General features: G+C 51.2%; 1 protein-coding gene across 1 annotated transcript; it reads right to left on the reverse strand.

Annotated features, from left to right (window-relative positions):
• Positions 1–817: 817 nt before the first annotated feature.
• Positions 818–15539, reverse strand: UBXN8 (UBX domain protein 8). Its single transcript, XM_029072975.2, has 8 exons — positions 15186–15539; positions 10259–10381; positions 9162–9232; positions 7497–7619; positions 5539–5676; positions 4176–4217; positions 3797–3871; positions 818–1163 (listed from the first exon to the last, which is right to left on the reverse strand). The coding sequence occupies exons 1-8, from the start codon at positions 15361–15363 to the stop codon at positions 957–959; spliced, it is 957 nt and encodes a 318-aa protein (XP_028928808.1). The 5' UTR covers positions 15364–15539; the 3' UTR covers positions 818–956.
• Between the last annotated feature and the right edge of the window lie 7300 nt (positions 15540–22839).

Below are 22839 nucleotides of genomic sequence, written 5' to 3' on the forward strand. Positions count from 1 at the left end.
CCCGGGCCCAGGCCGACTTACCAGCGGGAACCTCGGACGGTCAGGGTTTCTGTTCTCCTCTTCAGCACTCTAAAAGTGACTTGGGTGTTTCTCCCCAAGCTTCTCCAGTTTGTGATTTTTTGCCATATTTCTTCAGTCTTCCTCCCCATTTTACAGAAGAGGACACTGAGGCACAGATAAGCAAAGTGACTTGCCCAAGGTCACAGAGAAGACAAGTGGCGGAGCCGAGATTAGAACCCAGGTCTGCCGACTCCCAGGCTGGTGCCCTTTCCAATAGGCCACGCTGCTTCCATACTCCTGCTTTCCCTATTGACACTTTCAAGGAGAAAGAACTGGGCCACGGATTGGTGCCGTTCCCAGGGTTTTAGGGCTTCACTGCCCGTCTGTTTGCCCAAGAACGGCCCCCCACCCCCCTGGAAAGACTGACCTCTGGGCCACAGTGGAGTGTTTCCCCTCAGTCCTGTGTCCACAGAGACTTCCGAAGGGCTCTTTTTAGCCTCTTGTTTGTGCAGCAGATGGACAGGGGTTCCCTACTTTTAAAGGCCTCTAGTCTCGGCCCGGGAGGCAGGGGAATAACAAGTGCGCTGACGGCTAGCGGCCTTTCCAACTGGGGGAAACCCTGAATCCCCAGACTAAGCGGAAAGAAGAGGAGGGGTCCTGCCCTTCTTTCACAGATGAAGAAACTGAGGCCTAGAGAGGGGACCTGGCTAGCCCGAAGTTGTCAGCAGGCCAGTGGCTGCCCGGGGCTCCCACCTCCCAGGCCCGAGCTCTCTCCACTAGGCCTGGCTGTCCACCGTTAGTTCTCAAGCCCTCCGAATCCTGTGTTCATGGTTCCATTTATTGTGATGGTCACAGTGTTACAGCGTTCCCATGCTCACCGTCTGCAGCTGCTGCTGCTGGAGCTAGGACAGGTCCTCTCCAAGGAGGAGCCCATGCCTTGGGAGGCCTGGGATCCATCAGGTTCTCGATGGGGCCAGGGCACCTGAGGCCCTGTGATCGGAGGCGGGCTCTCTCTCCTCCACGTTTAGCATGGTTCCCACGGTGATGCCCAGGTCCTCGAGGGTCCGACCTCCTTCCACCGGCAAGGCCCGGCGGGGGTAGGGAGTGCACAGGGTATAGATGGACGAGGGATACCCGACTCTCACCATCCAGGCCAGCAACACCTAGAAAACAATGGCTTGGTGAGAGCAGTTTGCAGGAGTTCCCTGGGGACGGCAGAAGGGAGGCCAACCCACTTGAGGCAAAACAAATCTCTGCAACTTCGACAGTGGCTCGGCTGACTCAGCTCGGCCCCGCCCGCTCGGTGCTCAGAGCAGGCCTCTCTCGGGGTCTTTATTATCTTTGTCACCGTAAGGACGGATGGAGGGAGGGAGAAGGGTGATGCCCAGGAGCCAGCATTCTGGGCCGGGGCTTCCCAATGGCCAGCACAGAGGGCGCCTGCTGGGCACGAGAGCCCTACCTCTTCCCGCAGAGTTTCATCCACGTTGAGTGGGTTCTTTGTACATTTAGAAGGGAAGCAGTTGGGGTGCTGCGATGCGCCACCTGAAGTTCACTTAGAGCAGGGCTCCACTGGCAGACCCAGGAGCTGGAGGGGGTGGGCAGAGGGCCCCTGCACAGCCACCCTCCTGGGGGTCCGGGGACCTGGCAAACGGGGACCCTCGTGAGCCAACCACTTCTCAATAGGTCTATCACACTTCCCCCTTCCTGCCTGTTTGCTCTGGAGGTGAAGGGGATGGGGTGAGCATCTCACACTCACATGCTCTCACTCTCCCCTTCCCTCCCTGTTCACTGTCTCCCCCACCCCATAGCTCAGGACGGCCGTGTGCATCAGGAACAGCTCAGCCCGGGAAAGGGAAGTGGGGGAGAGGGCAACAGAACCACAGAAGAAGGGGCCGCACTCTGACTCCCGCAGGCCCGGTCCCAAAGCCCTGCAGCTGCCCCAGGGTCTGCGGTTAGATTCAGGTCGGACTCGGCTCAGCCACCTTCTCCCCCCATCCACCTGCCCCAGCCTCACCCCAGCTCTTCCTGTCTCCTGGAACCCCATTCCTCTTGATGTGTTCTTTTCTCCTCCTCTCTCTTTTTCTCCCCTCTCCACCCCAAGTGCCACACTGCTCCCCAAAGGTCAGTCACTACCTCACACTGCTACAGGCGATTCTCCCTCCATTGGGATGGAGACCACCATACCCACCGTTCATGCCCATTCATTCATTCAATTGTATTTATTGAGCGCTTACTGTGTGCAAAGCACCGTACTTAGCATTTGGAAAGTACAATCCAGCAACAGATAGAGACAATCCCTACCCGCTGCCTCGCTGCCCCAATCCGGCCACCCCCTTCATCTGAGACCAAGGGTGGCTTCTGCTGAGCTCAGGGAAGAACCAGAAGGTCTCAACTCCCACTGAGTTCATGGTTCTTCCGGCGGTGGGAGGAGGGCCCAGTTCCCACAGAGGCGAATGGTGGCCCAAGTGGCTTCTGGCCTGCCAACGCTCAGGAGGGTCGGCGGGGTCTCAGCCCAGACCCCATGGGGAAGCGAGCCCTGCCTGGTGGAACTGGAACTCTGTCTCCAAAGAAGGATGTTTCCAACTTGACCTGCGAGTTGAACAACACTACTGTAATGTCTGTCTCCCCCTCTAGACTGTAACCTCTCTGTGGAGAGAGAACCCATCTACCAACTCCATTGTACTTTACTCTCCAAGTGCTTAGTACATGCCGCCCACCACTCGCCCATGTCCCGCCTCTGACCTGGAATGCCCTCCCTCTTAATATCCGACAATCACCCTCCTCACCTTCAAAGTCTTATTGAAGGCACATCAAGCCTTCATTTCCTCTTCTATTCCCTTCTGTGTCACCCTTGCCATTAGATATGCTTCCGTTATTCATCTCTCCCTCAGCCCCACAGCACTTCATACATATCTGTAATTTATTTTTTAATATCTGTCAACCCCTCAAGCCTATAAGCTCACTGTGGGCAGGGAACGTGTCTACCAACTCAGTTACAGTGTACTCTCCCAACTGCTTAGTATAGTGTTCTGCACACAGTAAGCGCTCAAATAAATACAACTGATTGATTGAATGCAGAGCACTGTTCTAAGAACTAGGCAGATACAAACAACAGAATTGGTAGAGCATTCCCTGTACACGAAGAGGTCAGAATCGAAAGGGGGAGACAGACATTAAAATACATTATGGATCTTATTATTATTATTTTGGTACTTGTTAAGCGCTTACTATGTGCCAGGCACTGTTCTAAGCGCTGAGATGGATTCAAGTAAATCAGGGTGGACACAGTCCCTGTCCTATGTTAGTCTCAATCCCCATTTTACAGATGGGGTAACTGAGGCACAGAGAAGTGAAATGACTTGCCCAAAGTCATGCAGCAAACAAGTGGCAGAACCAGGAATAGAACCCACGACCTTCTGACTCTCAGGCCCGTGCTCAATCCACTACTCCATGCTGCTTCTTGTAAGTGCTGTGGGGGCTGAAGCTGGGGTGAATATCAATTGCTTAAATGGTACAGATTCTTGTGCAAGGATTATGCAGAAGGAAGAGGCAGTAGGGGAAACGAGGGTTGAGCCGGGTGAGCGTCTTGGAGGAGACGTGATTTTAGGAGGGCTCTGGATATTGGGAAAGTAGGGATCTGTTAGTTATGTAGAGGGAGGGAGTTCCAATGCAGAGAATGCAGATCTGTCATGATAGGGCCCAAATTAAACCTGTTCCTGAAACAGCTGCCGGACTCTTGAGCTGGGCAGCAGGCCATGACAAACACAAAGCAGGAAGCAGGAAGCAAGGATCTGACCTGTGAATTACAGGACTTGAGAAACCTTCTCCTTAGGATACGGCCGCTTGGTCCCCGCAGAGCCACGGTGACAACCTGCAGGAGGGACAGATAAATGTGCTCTCAGACAGAAAGATCCCATCTTTCACATGGTTCCCACCTGGCGCGACCTGGCTCAGGGGCGTCCGGGGCCAGACTGGCAGGATGATGCGGCCCAGAGCTGGGCCCGAGGGGAAGTCGCGAACCCCAACATGGGCTCCTGCTGAGGAGCCGACAATGCCCTCCCCACCCCAAATGGCACTGAGATGTCATTTCAGGGCTGAGGTAGCCGGGCCCTTCCTCCCTTTCTCCCTCCCCTGGTGCGCGGCTCTCCTGTGCCCGAAGCAGTTGCAAAACTCACCTCGTCAGCCTGTTCGGGAGGCTCTTCGGGTAAGATGGGAACCTACGAAGAAGAGAAACCATGCTGAGAACCGTGCGAGATTGGGACCTTTCCAGGTCTCAGGGCTCAGGAAGGGCAGGGCCAGAACAAATCAGCCATTCCACAGCTTCTCTCTCCGGGAACTTCGCCGTCCTATTCAATCAAGGATATTTATTGAGCACTTACTGTGTGCAGAGCACTGCACTACGTGCTTAGGAGAGTACAATATTAATCAAAGGTATTTACTGTGCACCTTACTCCGTGGTATGGTACTTAATACAAGTGCTTAATAAAGTGCTCTGCACAAAGGAATCACTCAGTAAATACCACTGATTAATTGTAGAGCACTGTACTAAGTGATTCAGAGAGTATAATACAACAGAGTTAGACTCATTCCTTGTCCACAAAAAGCTTACAGTCTAGCGGGGGAGACAGACAATAAAATAACTTACAGATCTGTACATAATTGCTCTGGGGCCAAAGCTGGGGTGATTATCAACCGTAGGGAAAAGGAAGAGGGGAAATGAGGGCTTAGTCAGGGAAGGCCTCTTGGGGGAGATGTGATTTCAGAGGGCTTTGAGGGTGGGGAGTGTGGTGGTCTGTTGGCAATGAAGGGGAAAGGAGGAGTTTCAGGCCAGCGGGAAACGTCTCCAGAAAACACAGATCTGCTGTGACAGGGCCCAAATTAAACCTGTTCCTAATCAGCTGCTGGACACTTGTGCTGGGTAACAGGCTATGACAAACAAGAAGGAAGCAGGAAGCAGGAAGCTAGGGAGGGAGTGAGGGAGCAAGCTGCTTTACATACATGAGAATTTTTAGTCAGGAAGAGCAGGTGACAGCTGACAGATGGCCCAGCCCCTGGTATTCCAGGTACCAGGAAACAGCGTGACGGAGAAGGAGAGGGACTGCCCGGGCCACATCAAGTCAGAACCCCACAAGATCCCAAACTACAAATCGGAGTTCATTCCACTGCCTCCAGGCCACCCTTCCTCACTCGGTCTAATTGGAGAAATGCCCAGAGGGAACCCTGAAGAGTAGGTGGCTGATGGGGACATCGGAGGCCACAGAGGCCACTACCGAAGCAACCGCCTGCAGGATGAAGTGGCCTCCCTTTCTTTCAGCAGCAGCCTCACCTAACCCCAAGCCCACGCAGCTCCCTCCTCTCAGGTTTCAGAGGGGCTCCGGCAGGCTCTGGCCCAGTTGTGCCCCGGGCTCCTCCCACCACAAGTACCTCAGGGAGGTAGCGGCCAGGCGGGGCCCATTTCCGATAACACCCACCCTCACCCGGACTTCCTCCCTCCACCCCAACACCTGCCAGCGCCGAATCCCAAAGGGTGGTACTTACCTCCTCGGCTCCGGGCTGCTCGATGGGTGGGACTGGCTGTTTCAGCGGCTCTGGCAACCTCCGTCTCCTCATGGCTTCTTGATTGGGCGTGCTGCCGGGTCCCAAATTCGCATTTTCAGACACCGAGTCTTCATCACTCTGTTCCAAGAAACACACAGTCACTATGCAACCCCCTCCTATTTGCCCATCTGCCTCTGCCTTCCCATCTGTCTGCCTGCCACCCTCTTGCCGGTCGGTCCAGCTGCCTGTCCATGGCCCTGCTGAATATTTCAGAGGGTTTATCTCACGACAAACACTCTTCTGTGCTCCTTTCCCCCCCTCAGGAACTTTATTGGTTATTATCATCCTTAACAATAATATTACAATATTTGTTACATCTTTACTATGTGCCAAGCATTATCCTAAGCACTCGGGTAAATACAAGATGATCAGGTTGGATATAATCCCTGTCCCATCTGGGGCTCACTAAGTAGGAGGAAGAACAGGTATTTCATCTCCATTTTACAGATGAGGAAAATGAGGTACAAGGAAGTTAAGTGACTTGCCCAACCAATCATCCAGCAGGCAAATGGAAGAGCTGGAATTAGAAATCAGGTCCTCTGACTCTTCAGTCAGACGACTCCACAGCCCTTGTTCTTCCCCCTAGGTCACACTACTTCCTTCCTGCAACTGATTTCTTAATCCAACAGAGGGTCGATGAACTTGGAATGTTTTCAGGGGCTGGAGGGCTAAGGAATGAGGAAAGAGTGACCAGAGGACCCACAGCTCACACAGCCTTATTCAAACATCTTTCTTCCATAGCTTTAAAACATAAATAAACTAAAAGCATTCAGTTTCTCTCACAGTTAGGAAAGCTTGAGAGAAATCTAGGGATTAAATCAGATGGGCGACAGTCCCCACACTACCCAGGGCTCTCAATCTAAGATAGAGGAAGAGGAGTGGTCTCATCCCCATTTTAGAGAAGCTCAGAGAGGCTCAGTGATTTGCCCAAGCCTAAGGTCACACAGTAGGCCAGAGGCAGAATTGGGACTGGGGGGTCAGAGTGAGAAAGCACAGTGCGATGGGAAGTGGGCTGGAGGGACAGTGTTAAAATAGTGGAACGACCTGCCAAAGCAGCCATCCCATTCTTGAAATGACTCCCACCAGAACGAGTCCCAGGAAGAAACCACCATGTTTCCAGGGACAAGTTAATCCCTCTCCCAGAAGGGGCTGGCCTCCCAACAGCCATGATGGGCCCCCGAGCTGAACGTTTGGTGGGCCAGCTTCCAGTCGATTGTGGCTGCCTTTGGCCTAAAAGCCAGAGTTTGGACATCCTTACTTCAGTCTACATGAATAGTTTTCACAGATGGTCCTGGAAGGCTAAGCTCCATTTACTCCCAGAAGAGACACTGGGAGCAATAAGAGTTCATCTTTCCCATTGGCCGTGTTCACGATCGGAGACTCCATTCAGACTATAGACAAGGGTGTTCCCGACGGGAACCAAAACCAAAGACCAATGAAAATGGACACTACTGTAGAAAAACCTCTCACTGAACAAAATTTTCAAAGCCTGGACAAGCTATTAAAGTCATTGCTGGGATACCCACACAGACCACAAGCTTTGTTACCGCAGCAACCTCTTCCAGGGACAGGGATGAGAAGATGAGCGGGGCTTTCGATTTCTTTTCCACAGCCCTCCCCTGTATTTGGTAATTTCCTGGCATTTCTTTGCCTTCTGGAGGGTCCACCTAGATGTGCTCTTAGGACACAAAAGTGTCCCCTTGCCCTCTCCTCAGCCAGACCCACTAGCTGTGCAGAGACACCTGCCCAGCGGCTCCTGCAGCGGCCAAGGCTGCTCAGAGTCCCGCAGGCCTGGCTTCATGGAAGGCGGCAGGCGGCACGGTGATACCGATGACTCCAGGAGGGGGAAGCCCGGGGGACAGGAGGATCTGGACAGAAACAGGAAAGCGTCCTCTAACCCCAAGCTTGTGGCCTCCCGTTAGCTTCCAGCTCTCGCCCGTCAGTTGATAAAACCGCTCTTCCTGCTTCCTCAGTCTACTTTCCTGACGAGGTCTGAGCACGTTCTCCAAGTATCCACGGGCCTGTTTGGAAAGACGGAGATCAGGTGAGCCTGTGGGCCTCTGTGCGGCTCCGTGCCTCCGCCTCGGGACCGGCCCCTGTGACCTGAGCTGCCAGGCAGGAGGAGGCTTCCCGCGTTTGGCCCTCGCCCCCTACCCTGGTCTCACTCGCCAGCCCTGCCCTCTCACATTCCCAACCCCTCTCCTCCCCCGACGGGCACACTCTTGTCTGTCTGCAGAATGCCGTCCAAGTGCGTCCATCTGCCTCCTTGTGCACGGAGCTGGGTGTCTGGGTTGGGGTTGTTTGTCTATCTAATAAGGATTATGGTATTCATTAAGCGCTTACTGTGTGCCACGCACTGCGCTGAGCACTGGGGTAGCTGCAAGGTAATCAGATTGGACCCAGTCCCTGTCCCCGAGGAGACTCACAGTCCAAAGGGGAGGAGGAATCTCCTTCCCATGTTACAGATGAGGAAACTAAGGCCCGAGACCCACAGCCAGCTAACGGCAGAGATGTAACCCAGAATCCACGACCTATCGAATCCCAGTCCCGTGCTCTTCCCCGCAGGCCCGGCCGCCTCCCCGAGACGGTAAACTTGCCAAGCGGCGAGCCTGTTTCCCTCCCTTGTTTCAAAGCGGGCTCAGAGCCGGGCCAAGAGCCCGGTGAGCCTAGAAGCACCGACGACTGTAAAAGCTCAGGCTAGCCTCCAGAGGACAGGGCCCCTTCCTGACGCCCCACTTGGGGACGGTCAGCGCACCGGTGGACCCGGAGGGAGACCAAGGTCACGCGGCTGGTCTCGCAGGGTGGCGAGCTGAGTTCAGGGGCTCTGGAGCTCCCGGTAGACCCCTCCAAGGCCAGGAGAACCGGGGGGGTGGCCCTGTTTTACAAGAGAGAAGTTGAGGCATAAAGCAGCCAGGTGCCACCCAGCACCTCTGGCCAACTGAGGGATGGAGCTGGCCGGGTCCCTGCTCCGGCTGCACTGAATAGAGGAGGCACGATTCACTAGGAGGTGCCGGGTAAAACTGGCACACCCCCTCCCCCAAACAGGCCCGTTTGCAGACCAGCACCTCCAGGTGGGGAAACGGCTTGTCCTGCCCCTCCGTCCTTCTTGGCAGTGTCAAGGAGCCATGGAGAGGGAGCTCGTGGACTACTGCTGCCACGGCCATCAATGCCTGCACCCGGCACCCTCCTCGAGGAACCCAAAGTTACAAACCGTTACCGAAAACACAGTCATTTCTGGATGCTCAGGGGAGCCTCGGCCGGGGCGGCAGGGAGAGAGCAAGAGCCCACCTGGCCTCTGCCGGAGGATAGGCCGGAGGTCCGGGGTTCGATAACTTGGGGCAACCCCTCCGACCGTGCAGGCCGGAGGCAGACCGGGCCTGTGACGGCAGGCGGCCCCGAGCGGGCCGGGGCCAGGGAGGAGCAAGGTGGCGGACTGACGCCGGGGTCACTTCCGTCCCAAGCGGCCAAAGCCACGGCGCGGTCCCAGGAGATGGAGCAGGGCAGAGTGCGTGGGCTGACTCGGGGGGCGGCAGGGAGAGGACGACGACCATCCTTCCATTCACCTGTTCCCTCAGGGCCTCCTGTTGCTCTTCCCTGATGAGCCTCTGCTGCCTCTCCTTCTCGTCACTGGGCACTAAGAAAAACGCCAGGCCGGAATATATTTTAATGATCACAACAAGTGGAATACGATGTCATTATGAGAAAGAATGTCAAAATTCCACAATCAATCACTGGTACTTACTACTTACTCAATGCCTAATGCAGGCAGTGCACTGTACTAGGCGCTTGGGAGAGGACTATAAAATTAATAGCCACAATTCCTGACCTCAAGGAGTTTTCCATCTAGCAAGGGGGATGGGGGTGAGGGGAAAGCAGGCACTAAAATCAATTACAGGAAGAAGGAAAGGAGGATTAGAGTGGAAAGATATGGAAACCAGAGCTTAGGTGACACAGAAGGAATGAAGTGGAAGACTGCCTGGAGGAGATGTGGTTTCATGAGGGTTTTGAAAATGGGGAGAGCAGTGGACAACCTGCTGGATGAAGTAACTGAGGCCCAGAGAAGTGAAGTAACTTGTCCAGGGCCACAAAGCAGACAAGTGGCAGAGCTGGGATTAGAACCCATGACCTGACTTCCAGGCCCGTGCTCTATCCACTAGGCCATACTGCTTCCCAGCTTCCCTATCTCTCTGGCCACTCCTTCTCAATTTCTTTCAAGGGCTCCTCCTCTCCCTCTGCCCCCCGCCCCGCCTCAAGGCTCAGTTCTGAGTCCCCTTCTATCCTCCATTGCATTCATTCCCTTGGAGAACTCATTCGATCCCACAGCTTCAAATACCATCTCTACGCAGATGATCCCCAAACTTTACATCTTTTTCCCTTTAATATCGCATTTCCTCCTGCCTTTGGGACATCTCTTTTTGGGTGTCCAAAACAACTCCTGACCTTCCTGCCCAAACCCTGTCTTCATGCCAACTTTCTCATCACTGCAGACACCAACACCACCCTCTGTCTCACTAGCCTGTAACCTTGGCATCATCCTTGACTCAACTCAACCTATTCAGTCTGTCACCAAATCCAGTCAGTTCCTCCTTCACAACAACTCGAGCATCCACCCCATCTAAACTTCTTCCTCAGTGAAACTGCCCCCACGCTGGTCCCTTACCTGTCGGGCCGACGGGGGATGAGGGAGTGGAGCTGAACCACGGGGAAGCCACCGAAATGGCCAGTGTGAGGAGAGCAAGGAACAAGAAGCATCGGCCACCCAGCAAAACAAGCTCTTTCGGTCCTGTTAAGAAAATAAATCAGTTCCAAGGAATTAATTAGGAGAAACGCAAGCAACATTTCTAGCCCCAATTAGCTTGGACAACCTTTTCCAAGAGTTAGTTATCTGTGCTAAAAATAAACTGAATTGAGCCTTTGGTTCTGCCTCAGCCTCACCTGTCCCCTATTGCCCACTAATGTTCTTTGCTGGGAAGCCCAGCTGCCTTCACTTGGTCATCGAATGATCACAGGTCACAGTGCCAAACTCCATGCGGGAACTCCAGGACCGGACATCGGCCCCTGCCTCTTGAGTGCAGGTGCGTTCAGGGAGTGACTGCTGTCAAGCCCTGCTAAAACCCATCAACTGAAACAGCAGGGCTCCAATCCCGCCCGCCGGGAAGGGGAAGACGAAGACTAGGCTAGAAAATGGCCCCTCAAGTACAGACCTGCTCCAGCCGGACCATGCGCGGGCCCCTCCCTGCTGCCACACACCGCCCTGTCGGTTTCCCCAGCCCCTCTAGCTCCCAAAGCACAGTGAGCTTGCTCCTTGGGGGCCCGGGCCCTGGCCCAGGCTCCCTGGGATTGGATGTCCACGGCAATGACATATTGTCAAAATTTACTGCCGATCCACACTTCTCCATATTCCTGCAACTTTGAGTTCCATCTAAGCCACATTTAACCTGGAAACAGTTCATCGATGACACAGTACATGAGTAGTCAGTAACATGTCCAAGCGCTTAGTACAGTGCTCTCCACATGGTAAGCGCTCAATTAATACTACTGAATGAATAAATTCACGGAAATGAGCTGTAATATTTAGTCTTCAAACATACGTATTCCGAAGACCGTGATCTCATGACCACCAGAGGAGACGACTGCCCTGAGTGAAGGTTGGCATTGCTAATGCTCTTTATTAAAGCTGTAGACTTCAGGCCGATAATCATGAAGTAGACACCTTTTATTCTACACCCTGATGAAAACTTCAGGCAGAACGTGGGTGGGCACGGACCCCGTGGGTGCGTGCGTGCATGTGTGTGTTTGTGAAAAGCAGGAAAATTTATTTTTCTAGTTCAGCTTCGAGGAATGAAATATGGAGTTTCCTAGCAAGATGGCCAGGCAAGTCTCTGTCCAATGGCTTCTAACCAAGAATGGGGGCAGAGGGGGCAGCTGTGGCAGTAGTAGGAATTGAGCATATAGTTTGGTGCAGTGCACCTTATTAGATTATTGGAAAGTATGAAATAAACCAGTGACATCATGGGGGTTATTCTTTTCTTTGACACAGTCCTCTCTTGGTTCTCCTCCAAGGTCTCTGGACATTTCCTCCTTGGTCACTTTCCCTGGCTCTTCCTCTGCCTTCCGCCCCCAAATAGTGGGGGGTCCCTCAAGGCTCAATTCTGGGTTCCCTTCTATTCCCCATCTGCACGCTCTTAGTCCGCATCCTTTCTCTGACTCCTCTCTCTCCCTCAACTTGCATATTCAATTTCCAATTCCTGCCAGTTCTATCTCCACAACATCTCCAGGATCCCCTTACTCTTCCCCATCCAACCCACCACCATGCTGGTCCAAACACTCGTTATAGCCCACCTCAATTATTCGATCAGCCTCCTCGCTGACCTCCCTGCCTCCGGCCTCTCCCCTCTCCAATCCATACTTCCCTCTGTGCCTGGATCATTTTTCTAAAAAAATTTTCCATGCACACCTCCCCATATCTCAAAAACCTCCAATGGATGCCCATCCACCTACATATCAAAGAGTTATTAGTTTTAAGGTATGTAATCAGGCCTCTCCCTCCCAGCGTTCCTCAATCATCTTTCTCTAACCCCATCCACACACTTCCCTTCTTTAATACCTTCTTTAATACCAACCTCCTAACTGTGTATTGCTGTCAGTCCCTGGCTCTCTTCCTCCCTCCTGCCTGAAACTCCTTCCTCCTTCATAGCCTATTGAAATCACATCTCCTCCAGGAAACATTTTCAAATGGTATTTAAGTGTTTATTATGTGCCGCACTGTACAAAGCGCTGGGATGGACACAGGTTGATCAGGCTGGATATAGTCCCTGTCCCATATGGGGCTGACAATCAGGTAGGAGAGAGAGCCAGTATTGAATCCCTATTTTTTGCAGCTGGGGAAACCGAGGCATAGCAGGTAAGTGGCGGGTCCGGGTAAGCGCTTTACAATAATAATAATAATAATAATGATGGCATTTATTAAGCGCTTATTAAGTGCCGAGCACTGATCTAAGCGCTTGGGTAGATACAGGGTAATCAGGTTGTCCCACATGGGGCTCCTGGTTTTAATCCCCATTTTATAGATAAGGAAACTGAGGCACAGAGAAGTTAAGTGTCTCACCCAAGGTCACACAGCAGATGAGTGGCGGTGGCGACATTTGAACCCATGACCTCTGAGTCCCAAGCCCATGCTCTTCCCATTATGCCACGCTGCTTCTCCTGAAAACTCCATAAAGAAAAATTCCCCTGATTTTCCAGGTCGGGGCTTTATGCACTAGGCCGCACTCCTTCCTGACTAACCCCTCATCTCCTCACCCTACTGGCCCTCCCTTCTGAGTTGCCAAAGCACTTGGGTAAGTGCTCCTTAAGCACTTTGACACTCACCCAGGCCCCGACGCTTATGTACATACCCTTACACTCGCTCAGCTGCTTCTCCTGTCATTTATTTTAACACCTGCCTACCCCTCTAGATTGTAAGCACCTTGAGGGCAGGATTGTGCCCCTCACTCTATTGTTTTACTCACCCAAGAACTTAATATTGTGCTCTGTGTCTGTTATATGGTACTCTCCCAAGCGCTTAGTACAGTACTGAGAAGCAGGGTAGCTCAGTGGAACGAGCCCGGGCTTGGGAGTCAGAGGTCATGGGTTCTAATCGCAGCTATGTGTCACAATTATCAGCTGTGTGACTTTAGGCAAGTCACTTAACTTCTCTGTGCCTCAGTTACCTCATCTGTTAAAATGGGGATTAAGACTGTGAGCCCCACGTGGGATAATCTAATTACCTTGTATCTACCCAGTGCTTAGAAGAGTGCTCGGCCCATAGTAAGCACTTAACATATACCAAAATTATTATTATTACTCCGCACATGGTAAATTCTCAATCCACACACCTGCCTGACTACCCACTCCACAATACGCTCTCGATCAATACCATCGATTGAAAACTTGGCACACAGAAGAGAACATAAAACAGTGCTTGGCACACAGTAAGTGCTTACCTGTTATTGGGCAGGGATTGTCTCTCTCTGTTGCCAAATTGCACACTCCAAGCGCTTAGACCAGCGCTCTGCACATAGTAAGTGCTCAATAAATACTATTGAATGAATGTTGCCGAATTGGATGCTCCAAGCGCTTAGTCCAGTGCTCTGCACATAGTAAGCATTCAATAAATACTATTGAATGAATGTTGCCAAATTGGACGCTCCAAGCGCTTAGTCCAGCGCTCTGCACATGGTAAGCGCTCAATAAATACTTTTGAATGAATGTTGCCGGATTGTACGCTCCAAGCCCTTAGTAATAATAATAATAATGTTGGTGTTTGTTAAGCGCCTACTATGTGCAGAGCACTGTTCTAAGCGGTGGAGTAGATACAGGGTTCCCCTGATTCCCCTGTGTCTACCCCAGTGCTTAGAACAGTGCTCGGCACATAGTAAGCGCTTAACAAATACCAACATTATTAGGGTCATCAGGTTGCCCTATGTGAGGCTCACAGTTAATTCCCATTTTATAGATGAGGTCACTGAGGCCCAGAGAAGTGAAGTGACTTGCCCACAGTCCCACAGCTGACAAGTGTCAGAGCTGGGAGTCGAACTCGTGACCTCTGACTCCCAAGTCCGGGCTCTTTCCACTGAGCCACGCTGCTTCCCCTTTCAATAAACTCTACTGAATGAATGAACAAATACCATCCTCATCATCATTATTATTATTACTGGGGAGGCAGCATGGCTCAGTGGAAGGAGCCCGGGCTGGGGAGTCGGAGGTCACGAGTTCGAATCCCAGCTCTGCCACTTGTCAGCTGTGGGACTGTGGGCCAGTTACTTTACTTCTCTGGGCCTCAGTGACCTCATCTGTAAAATGGGGATGAAGACTGTGAGCCCCACGTAGGACAACCTGATGACCCTGTATCTCCCCAGCACTTAGAACAGTGCTGTGCACATAGTAGCGTGGCTCAGTGGAAAGAGCCTGGGATTCGGAGTCAGAGGTCACGGGTTCGATTCCCGGGCTCTGCCACTTGTCAGCTGTGGGACTGGGGGCAAGTCACTTAATAATAATAATAATGTTGCTATTTGTTAAGCGCTAACTATGTGCAGAGCACTGTTCTAAGCGCTGGGGTATACAAGATAATCAGGTTGTCCCACATGAGGCTCACAATCTTCATCCCCATTTTACAGATGAGGTCACTGAGGCCCAGAGAAGTTAAGTGACTTGCCCACAGCCACACAGCTGACAAGTGGCGGAGCTGGGATTCGAACCCATGACCTCTTCACTTCTCTGGGCCTCAGTGACCTCATCTGTAAAATGGGGATGAAGACTGGGAGCCTCACCTGAGACAACCTGATGACCCTGGATCTCCCCCAGCGCTTAGAACAGTGCTCTGCACAGAGGAAGCGCTTAACAAATACCAACATTATTCTTATTGCGTGATTGCATAGCCCGTCTCCCAGCATGCCATGCGCTCCTGCCTGGTTCCCCCCCCCCGGAAGGGTGCGCAAAGCAGGCTGGGAGTTGTAGTCCATTGGGAGGCAGGGCCCTGGATCCCGCGGGCTGAAAAAGGCGGGGCCGCCCAAAGACGAGCGTAAAGAGTGAGGGGAGCCTTTTACCTGGTCGAGGCCCCTCACTCCAGAACCGCAGATAGAAGACGGGGAGAGCGGCGAGCAGGAGGAGCGTTATGACCGCCCCGCGCGGGGCCATCTCCATCCGCGCCCCCGCTCGGGCCCACGCTCCCCTCCCTGGGGAGGGAAGAAGGGCGTCAGAGGACTTTGTTGCTCCCACCCCCATACGGCAAATGCTGAAGTTAAAGAGAGCGAATTCCTCATCGAGATCATTAAATTCCTTTTAAGAAATATCCGCTTGTTGTCCGCGAAGGTTTTCTTTTCAAGAAGGCGCTCCTCCGCCCCTGCCCACCCTCTCATAGAGAATGGAATCGTCCGGAAAGGGGCGGGGCGGAGCGGGGCGGGAGAGGGGGACTTCTCCCTGGCGACAGGAGGGGCGCTGTGGAGTCGGCGCGTGCCCGCCCCTCCAGCAGGGCGGTGGCGGCGGCGCACGCGCAATGCGTCTAGGAAGTCGGCTCGATGCCGGAGCTGAGGGCAAACGGTCACTTCATTCATTCATTCATTCATTCATTCATTCATTCATTCATTCATTCATTCATTCATTCAATCAATCAATCAATCAATCAATCAATCAATCAATCATATTTACTGAGCGCTTACTATGTGCAGAGCACTGTCCAAGCTTTGGAATAGACAATTCGGCAATATTTAGAAACAGTTTCTGCCCAACAACAGGCTCACAGTCTAAACGGGGGAGACAGACAACAAAACAAAATAAGTAGAGTGGTGTCAATCCCAGCTCTGCCACTTGTCAGCTGTGTGACTGTGGACAAGTCATTTCACTTCTCTGTGCCTCCATTACCTCATCTGGAAAATGGGGATTCAGACTCTGAGCCTCACATGGGACAACCTGATGACCCTGTATCTACCCCAGCACTTAGAACAGTGCTCGGCACATAGTAAGCGCTTAACAAATACCAACATTATTAATATCACTCACTACCACATAAGTAGTGTGGTCGTGGGTTCGAATCCTGGCTCTGCCACTTGCCAGCTCTGGGCAAGTCACTTCACTGGGCCTCAGTTCCCTCATCTGTAAAATGGGGATTAACTGTGAGCCTCACCCGGAACAACCTGATGACCCTGTATCTACCTCAGTGCTTAGAACAATGCTCTGCACATACATAGCGCTTAACAAATACCAACATTATTATTATTATCAATATCATCGAGATAAATCAAGATAATGATAATTGGGGGTGTTTTTTAAGGGTTTATGGCTGCTGATCGTTGGGAAGGTTACAATACAACACAATCGGGTAGGCCAGTCCCTGTCCTACACCAGACTCACAGTCTACAGGAGAGCAGGCATAGGCAAAGGAGTGTAGCCTAGTGGGAGGAGCACTGTTCTAGGAGTCAGAGGACCTGGGTTCTAATTCCACTCAGCCACTAACCTGCTGTGTGAACCATTTAGCCAAGTCACTTCACATCTCTGCACCTCCGTTTTCTCATCTGTAAAATGGGGAACCAATATCTGAGCTCTTTTCTATTGGGGCTCTGAGCCCTAAGTGGGACAGAGAGTATGTCTAACCCAAGTAAATTGCATCTACTCCGGTACAGGGCTTTACATGTAGGAGGTGCTTAATAAACACCTTGATAATGATTATTTAATCACCATTTTACAGGTGGGGAATCAGCAGCACTGAAAAGTTACTGACTCCCACTGACACAGTAGACAAGTGGTAGAGCTGAGATTAAAAACGAAAGTTTCCCGTGCAGGTCCCTGTTCATTCCCTTAAATTAGGCTACTTTCCTGATTACTTGCTATTAACTGAGCCCTGATGATCTGCATTTTATTTTTAAAGGGCTCTGGGGCCCTGGGTTCGACACAGGAGAGGGTGGAGACAGAGGTCCTGTAAGGAGGTCATTAGAGCATCTCGGGTCAAGGTACAGGTTGTGGGGATGCGTTTCAGGAAATTCCTCAATATGAACCATGAGAATTTATGGGAATGGGAAACAAGCTGCGTTCCCATATCTGTACCCTTTAAAGAGAGTATTTTGACAATAAGGGTTCATGACAGTAAGAATACATTTTTGGGAAAAGTGCAGAATCTAACCCACTGTGGAGAAGTTGGAGTGGAATGAATTAGGGATGAATGAAGGAAAAGAGAAAGAGATACGTGAGCCTTAGAACTGTGACTTCCAGAAACTTCACTCACCTGGAGATCACAACTTCAGCACTAAAATTGACAGCAAAATTGGTGCTTCTCTTGAAGCTTGTTGGATTCTGTTTCTTTAAAGGAGGAGAATTCCAGAAACATTGAACACTGGGAGAGTCACTACACTAAAGCATGAGAGCATAGTTCAAGTCTATTAACAAGTTCAAGAAAGGATTCAAGAAAGGATGACCCAAGTTTTCCAAACATCTGTTCCTTTCCCCACTCCCACTTCCCTAATGGCCATATGTCGAAATGAATATCAACATCCAGTTACCCAAGGGTTGGTGTCAAAAGCCCGGAAGACATGACTGAAACGGAACCAGATCTAGACAAGGCTGGGGTGGTGTCCTGCTGTGGTAATCAGAGAGCCCCCTGGGCCAGATTCTAGACCTACCAGGAACAATTCAGGGCAAAAACAATGGACCTGTAGTCTGCCACTCCCCTCCCTGCTGACTAATCCTCTGGGAAGCAGGAAGCCATGACTTTTCTTTTTTAAAGCTCCGGGATGGGATGGATGGCCCACTAGCATGGGATGCAATAAAAGTAATGATAATGATGGTATTTATTGAGCACCTACTCTGTGTCAAGCACTGTACTAAGCACTGGGGTAGATACAAGATAACCAGATCAGATACAGACCCTGTCCCACGTGGGGCTCAATGTCTAACAGGGTGGGAAAAATAGGTATTTTACCACCATTTTACAGGTAGGGAAACTTTGTTGTGGGCAGGGAATGTGTCTGTTTATTGTTGTACTCTTCCCAGGTGCTCGGTACAGTACTCTGCACACAGAAAGTGTGTGAGAAGTTGTGTGTGTTGGAGAAGCAGCGTGGCTCAGTGGAAAGAGCGCGGGCTTTGGAGTCAGGGTTCATGAGTTCGAATCCCAGCTCTGCCACTTGTCAGCTGTGTGACTGTGGGCAAGTCACCTAACTTCTCTGTGCCTCCGTTCCCTCATCTGTAAAATGGGGATTAAGACTGTGAGCCCCACGTGGGACAACCTGATTCCCCTATGTCTACCCCAGCGCTTAGAACAGTGCTCGGCACATAGTAAGCACTTAACAAATACCAACATTATTATTATTATTAGAAAGTGTTCACTAAATACGATTGACTGACTGACTGAGGCCCAGGGAGGTTAAGTGACTTGCCCGAGGTCACACAGCAGCCAAGGGGCAGAACCAGGATTAGAAACTGGGTCACCTGACTCCCTGCCCCTTGCTCTTTCCACTAAATTGCCTCCTGTGCCTTGGGGCAGGAGTTCTAATTAACAGCCCAATTTTGCAGAAATTTCTGCCTTATTAAAAGTGTTTTTAAGCTTACAACCTGCCATAAATTAGAAGGCAAGGGAGGGAAAGGGAGGGAGAAGGTGAGAGGAGAGGCAGGGACAAGGGTTTGGAGAGGGAAGAGTTTACCCTTGTTCTCGACTAGCTCAGTGGCAGGTGCCTATCAACCTCCGCTCCAAACAAAAACTCCTCACTCTAGGCTTCAAGGCTCTACATCACCTCGCCCCTTCCCACCTCTCCTCCCTTCTCTCTTTCTGCCGCCCACCCCACACGCTCCGCTCCTCTGCCGCCCACCTCCTCACCGTCCCTCGGTCTCGCCCGTCCCGCCGTCTACCCCTGGGTCACGTCCTCCCGCGGTCCTGGAACGCCCTCCCTCCTCACCTCCGCCAAACTGATTCTCTTTCCCTCTTCAAAACCCTACTTAAAACTCACCTCCTCCATGAGGCCTTCCCAGACTGAGCTCCTCTTCTCCCTCTACTCCCTCTGCCACCCCCCCTTTACCTCTCCGCAGCTTAACCCTCTTTTTCCCCTTTTCCCTCTGCTCCTCCACCTCTCCCTTCCCATCCCCTCAGCACTGTACTCGTCCGCTCAACTGTATATATTTTCATTACCCTATTCGTTTTGTTAATGAATTGTACATCGCCTTGATTCTATTTAGTTGCCATTGTTTTTACGAGATGTTCTTCCCCTCGACTCTATTTATTGCCATTGTTCTTGTTTGTCCATCTCCCCCGATTAGACTGTAAGCCCGTCAAACGGCAGGGACTGTCTCTATCTGTTGCCGACTTGTTCATCCCAAGCGCTTAGTACAGTGCTCTGCACATAGTAAGCGCTCAATAAATACTATTGAATGAATGAATGAATGAATGATCATCCACATCCAACAGCTTTCCAGAACAGTTGGGGCAGGTGGCAAATGCAGACGGCAGGATATCCAGGCCTCTGTTTCACCAGTGTGCGCCTTCCTGCTCAGTCAAAGATCCCCCAAACTAAGGAGAACACTGTATACGAGTAGTGTACGAGACCCATAATCTCCCCTCGTGGAAGCGGCCAGAGCTGATGAGGAAATCGGGTCAGAGGTCTAGGGGAAGTCAGAAGCCTGGGGGCGGGGGCAGCCAGGTGTTTAAAAGGCAGGGGAGGGAAGCAAGGGGTGAGGCTTTTGATATCAGAGACTCTAGGAGTGAGGTTGGGGTGGGGCTGCATCATGAACACGGTGTTCAGTAGGGGCAAGACGGATTCTGGGAGGGAAAAAACCAAGTTGTCAGGCCACTGTGTACAGTCTAGACTGAGATCAGTGGGGTTCATTTTGAGAGGTGAAAAAGCTTTGGGCAAATATTTCCATTTCCAGGTTGGAATGGGGAGACCAAGCTGGTGGGAGATGGGGGGCAGGGCAGGACTGTCCCACGCCGGATTCCAGCTACCTGCCCTAGAGTTGCTGCTGCTGCTGTTTCCCAAGTCTCCAGGGCCCAGGGAAGGGCCCCTTCCTGCTTTTGGCCAGCAGGAAGGCAACAGCCCACAGCGGCAAAGAAACTGAGAGTCGATACTCTATTCAGTGCTTAGTATGGTGCTCTGCACACAATAATCACTCAATAAATACACATTTAGTACAGAACTTTGTATACAGTAAGCACTCCATAAATACAATTGGTACAATTGGTCGAGTGATTGATTGACCGATGGTCAGCAGGCTCGGTGGGGGTGGCGACTGCTGCTACCATGCCCTTTCTTCCCTCCTTCTCCCCATGAGGCCTACCTGCCCCGTCTCTGTGGAGGTGAGGACACAGATTGGGTGTGTTTAGATGTACTTTGGTGCCCGTGAGGTGGCGGGAAGGGGAGGGTTGCACATGTGTGTGTGGGGGGGAGGGGGTGTTTTGTTTGGGGTATGTTGGCCTGTGACTCCCTCTTTGCCAGTCTTTCTCATTGCATCTCTACTGATCTTTCTCCCTTGATTTCCTTTTTTTCTCCTCCTCCTCCTCTGCCCCCTGAAGTCCCTCCCTCTGTTCCTCCCTTGTTCCAACCTTTGAGCAGTAGGAAGCTGCAGTCCCCCCAGGGGACCCAGAACTTCTCTATTGAGAAGCAGCGTGGCTCAGTGGAAAGAGCACGGGCTTTGGAGTCAGGGCTCATGAGTTCGAATCCCAGCTCTGCCACTTGTCGGCTGTGTGACTGTGGGCAAGTCACTTAACCTCTCTGTGCCTCAGTTCCCTCATCTGTAAAATGGGGATGAAGACTGTGAGCCCCACGTGGGACAACCTTATTCCCCTATGTCTACCCCAGCGCTTAGAACAGTGCTTGGCACATAGTAAGCGCTTAACAAATACCAACATTATTATTATTATTATTATTATTACAGGCCCCAACTGCTGCTGGGGCAACTCCGCTCCTCTAGTAATGGGGCCCCTCTGTTCTCTTTTTACTTAGCATAGTTGCTTGTGCTGTGTTGGTGTTTTCATTGCTTCATCTTTGCTTACATGAATGCAGCCAATCTCTTCGCCCCTCTTTGTTTTAGATTGTGATCCATTTGTGGGGTCGGGGTCCCTATCTAATTCTCACCTATGTATTTTTTTCCAAGGGTTTAGTACAGTGGACTGCACACAGAAGGTGCTTAATAAATACTATTATTATTCTCCCTGCTACTACTCTCTACTATCTCCTGCTCAGATTGGGGAGCCTTCAGGGGCATCACCTGACAAATTAGCAAGTGTCTCAAACTACCTCTTAAAAAGATATTTAAGAGAACAAATTCCAGTCCGTCAATCGAATTTATTGAGCGCTTACTGTGTGCACAGCATTGTACTACATAATAATAATGTTGGTATTTGTTAAGCGCTATGTGCAGAGCACTGTTCTAAGCGCTGGGGTAGATACAGATGAGGTAACTGAGGCACAGAGAAGTAAAGTGACTTGCCCACAGTCACATAGCTGACAAGTGGCAGAGCTGGGATACTTGGGAGAGTACAATACAGTAAACAGGCACATTCCCCTCCCACAATGAGCTTACAGTTTTTAAGGGGAAGAATGGAAAGTGCTGGGAGAGCAGCACCAGCAGGCAGCAGCAGCAGCTGTAGCAGCAGAAGTAGATGAAGAAGAACTGAGCATATGAAAGGCTCGCAAGCAGATGGTTAACTCATGTCAACAAGCTATTTGTTGTTTGATGAAACAGGCAGGGACTAGCTTTATTACAAGTGAAGATATGTCAGGCACTCAATCAAATCCCCACTGAGCAAGAAAGGAGGTTAGCAAGTTAGAACTAGCAGGCAGAAGTCCAAGGGACCATTTTAGTCCACTTCAGTCAATCAACTCCACTCAATCAGTAGTATTTAGGGAACGCCTATTTTTTTTAATATTTATGGTATTTATTAAGTGCTTACTATGTGCCAGACACTGTACTAGGTACTGGGGTAGACATACTCTCCCAGGTGCTTAGTAGAGTGCTTTGCACACAGTAAGCACTCAATAAATATGACTGAATTGAATCAATATAAGCTAATCAGGTTGAACACAGTCCATGTCCCACATGGGCCTCCCAGTCTTACCCCCATTTTACAGATGAGATAACTGAGGCAGAGAGAGGTGAAGTGACTGGCCTATGGTCACACAGCAGACAAATGGCAGAACCAGGATTAGAAGGCAGGTTCTGACACCCAGGCCTGTACTCTATCCACTAGACCACGCTGCTTCTCTATTCCCTGACTTTCCCATCACTGTGGTCGGCACCACCATCCTTCCTGTCTCACAAGCTTATAACCTCAATGTTATCCTTGACTCCTCTCTCTCCTTCGAACCACACAGTCAGTCCATCACTAAATCCTGTCAGTTCAACCTTCACAACATTGATAAAATCTGCCCTTTCCTCTCCATCCAAACTGATGCCACGTTAATTCTCTCAGTCATCCTATCTCGCCTTGATTACTGTATAAACCTCCTTGCTGACCTCCCTGTTTCTTGTCTCTCCCCACTCCAGTCCATAATTAATTCTGCTGCCCGGATCATTTTTCTACGAAAACATTCAGACCATGTTTCCCCACTCCTCCAGAACCTCCAGCGGTTGCCCATCCACCTCCGCATCAAACAGAAACTCCTCATCATCGGCTTTAAAGCAATGACCTTGCCCCCTCCTACCTCAGCTCGCTACTCTCCTACTGTGACCTCTTGCCCACATTCTGCCTCTGACCTGGAACTCCCTCCTTCTTTATATCTGACG

Source organism: Ornithorhynchus anatinus, chromosome 10 (assembly GCF_004115215.2).
Source record: "Ornithorhynchus anatinus isolate Pmale09 chromosome 10, mOrnAna1.pri.v4, whole genome shotgun sequence".
In the NCBI taxonomy this organism is placed as follows: domain Eukaryota; kingdom Metazoa; phylum Chordata; class Mammalia; order Monotremata; family Ornithorhynchidae; genus Ornithorhynchus; species Ornithorhynchus anatinus.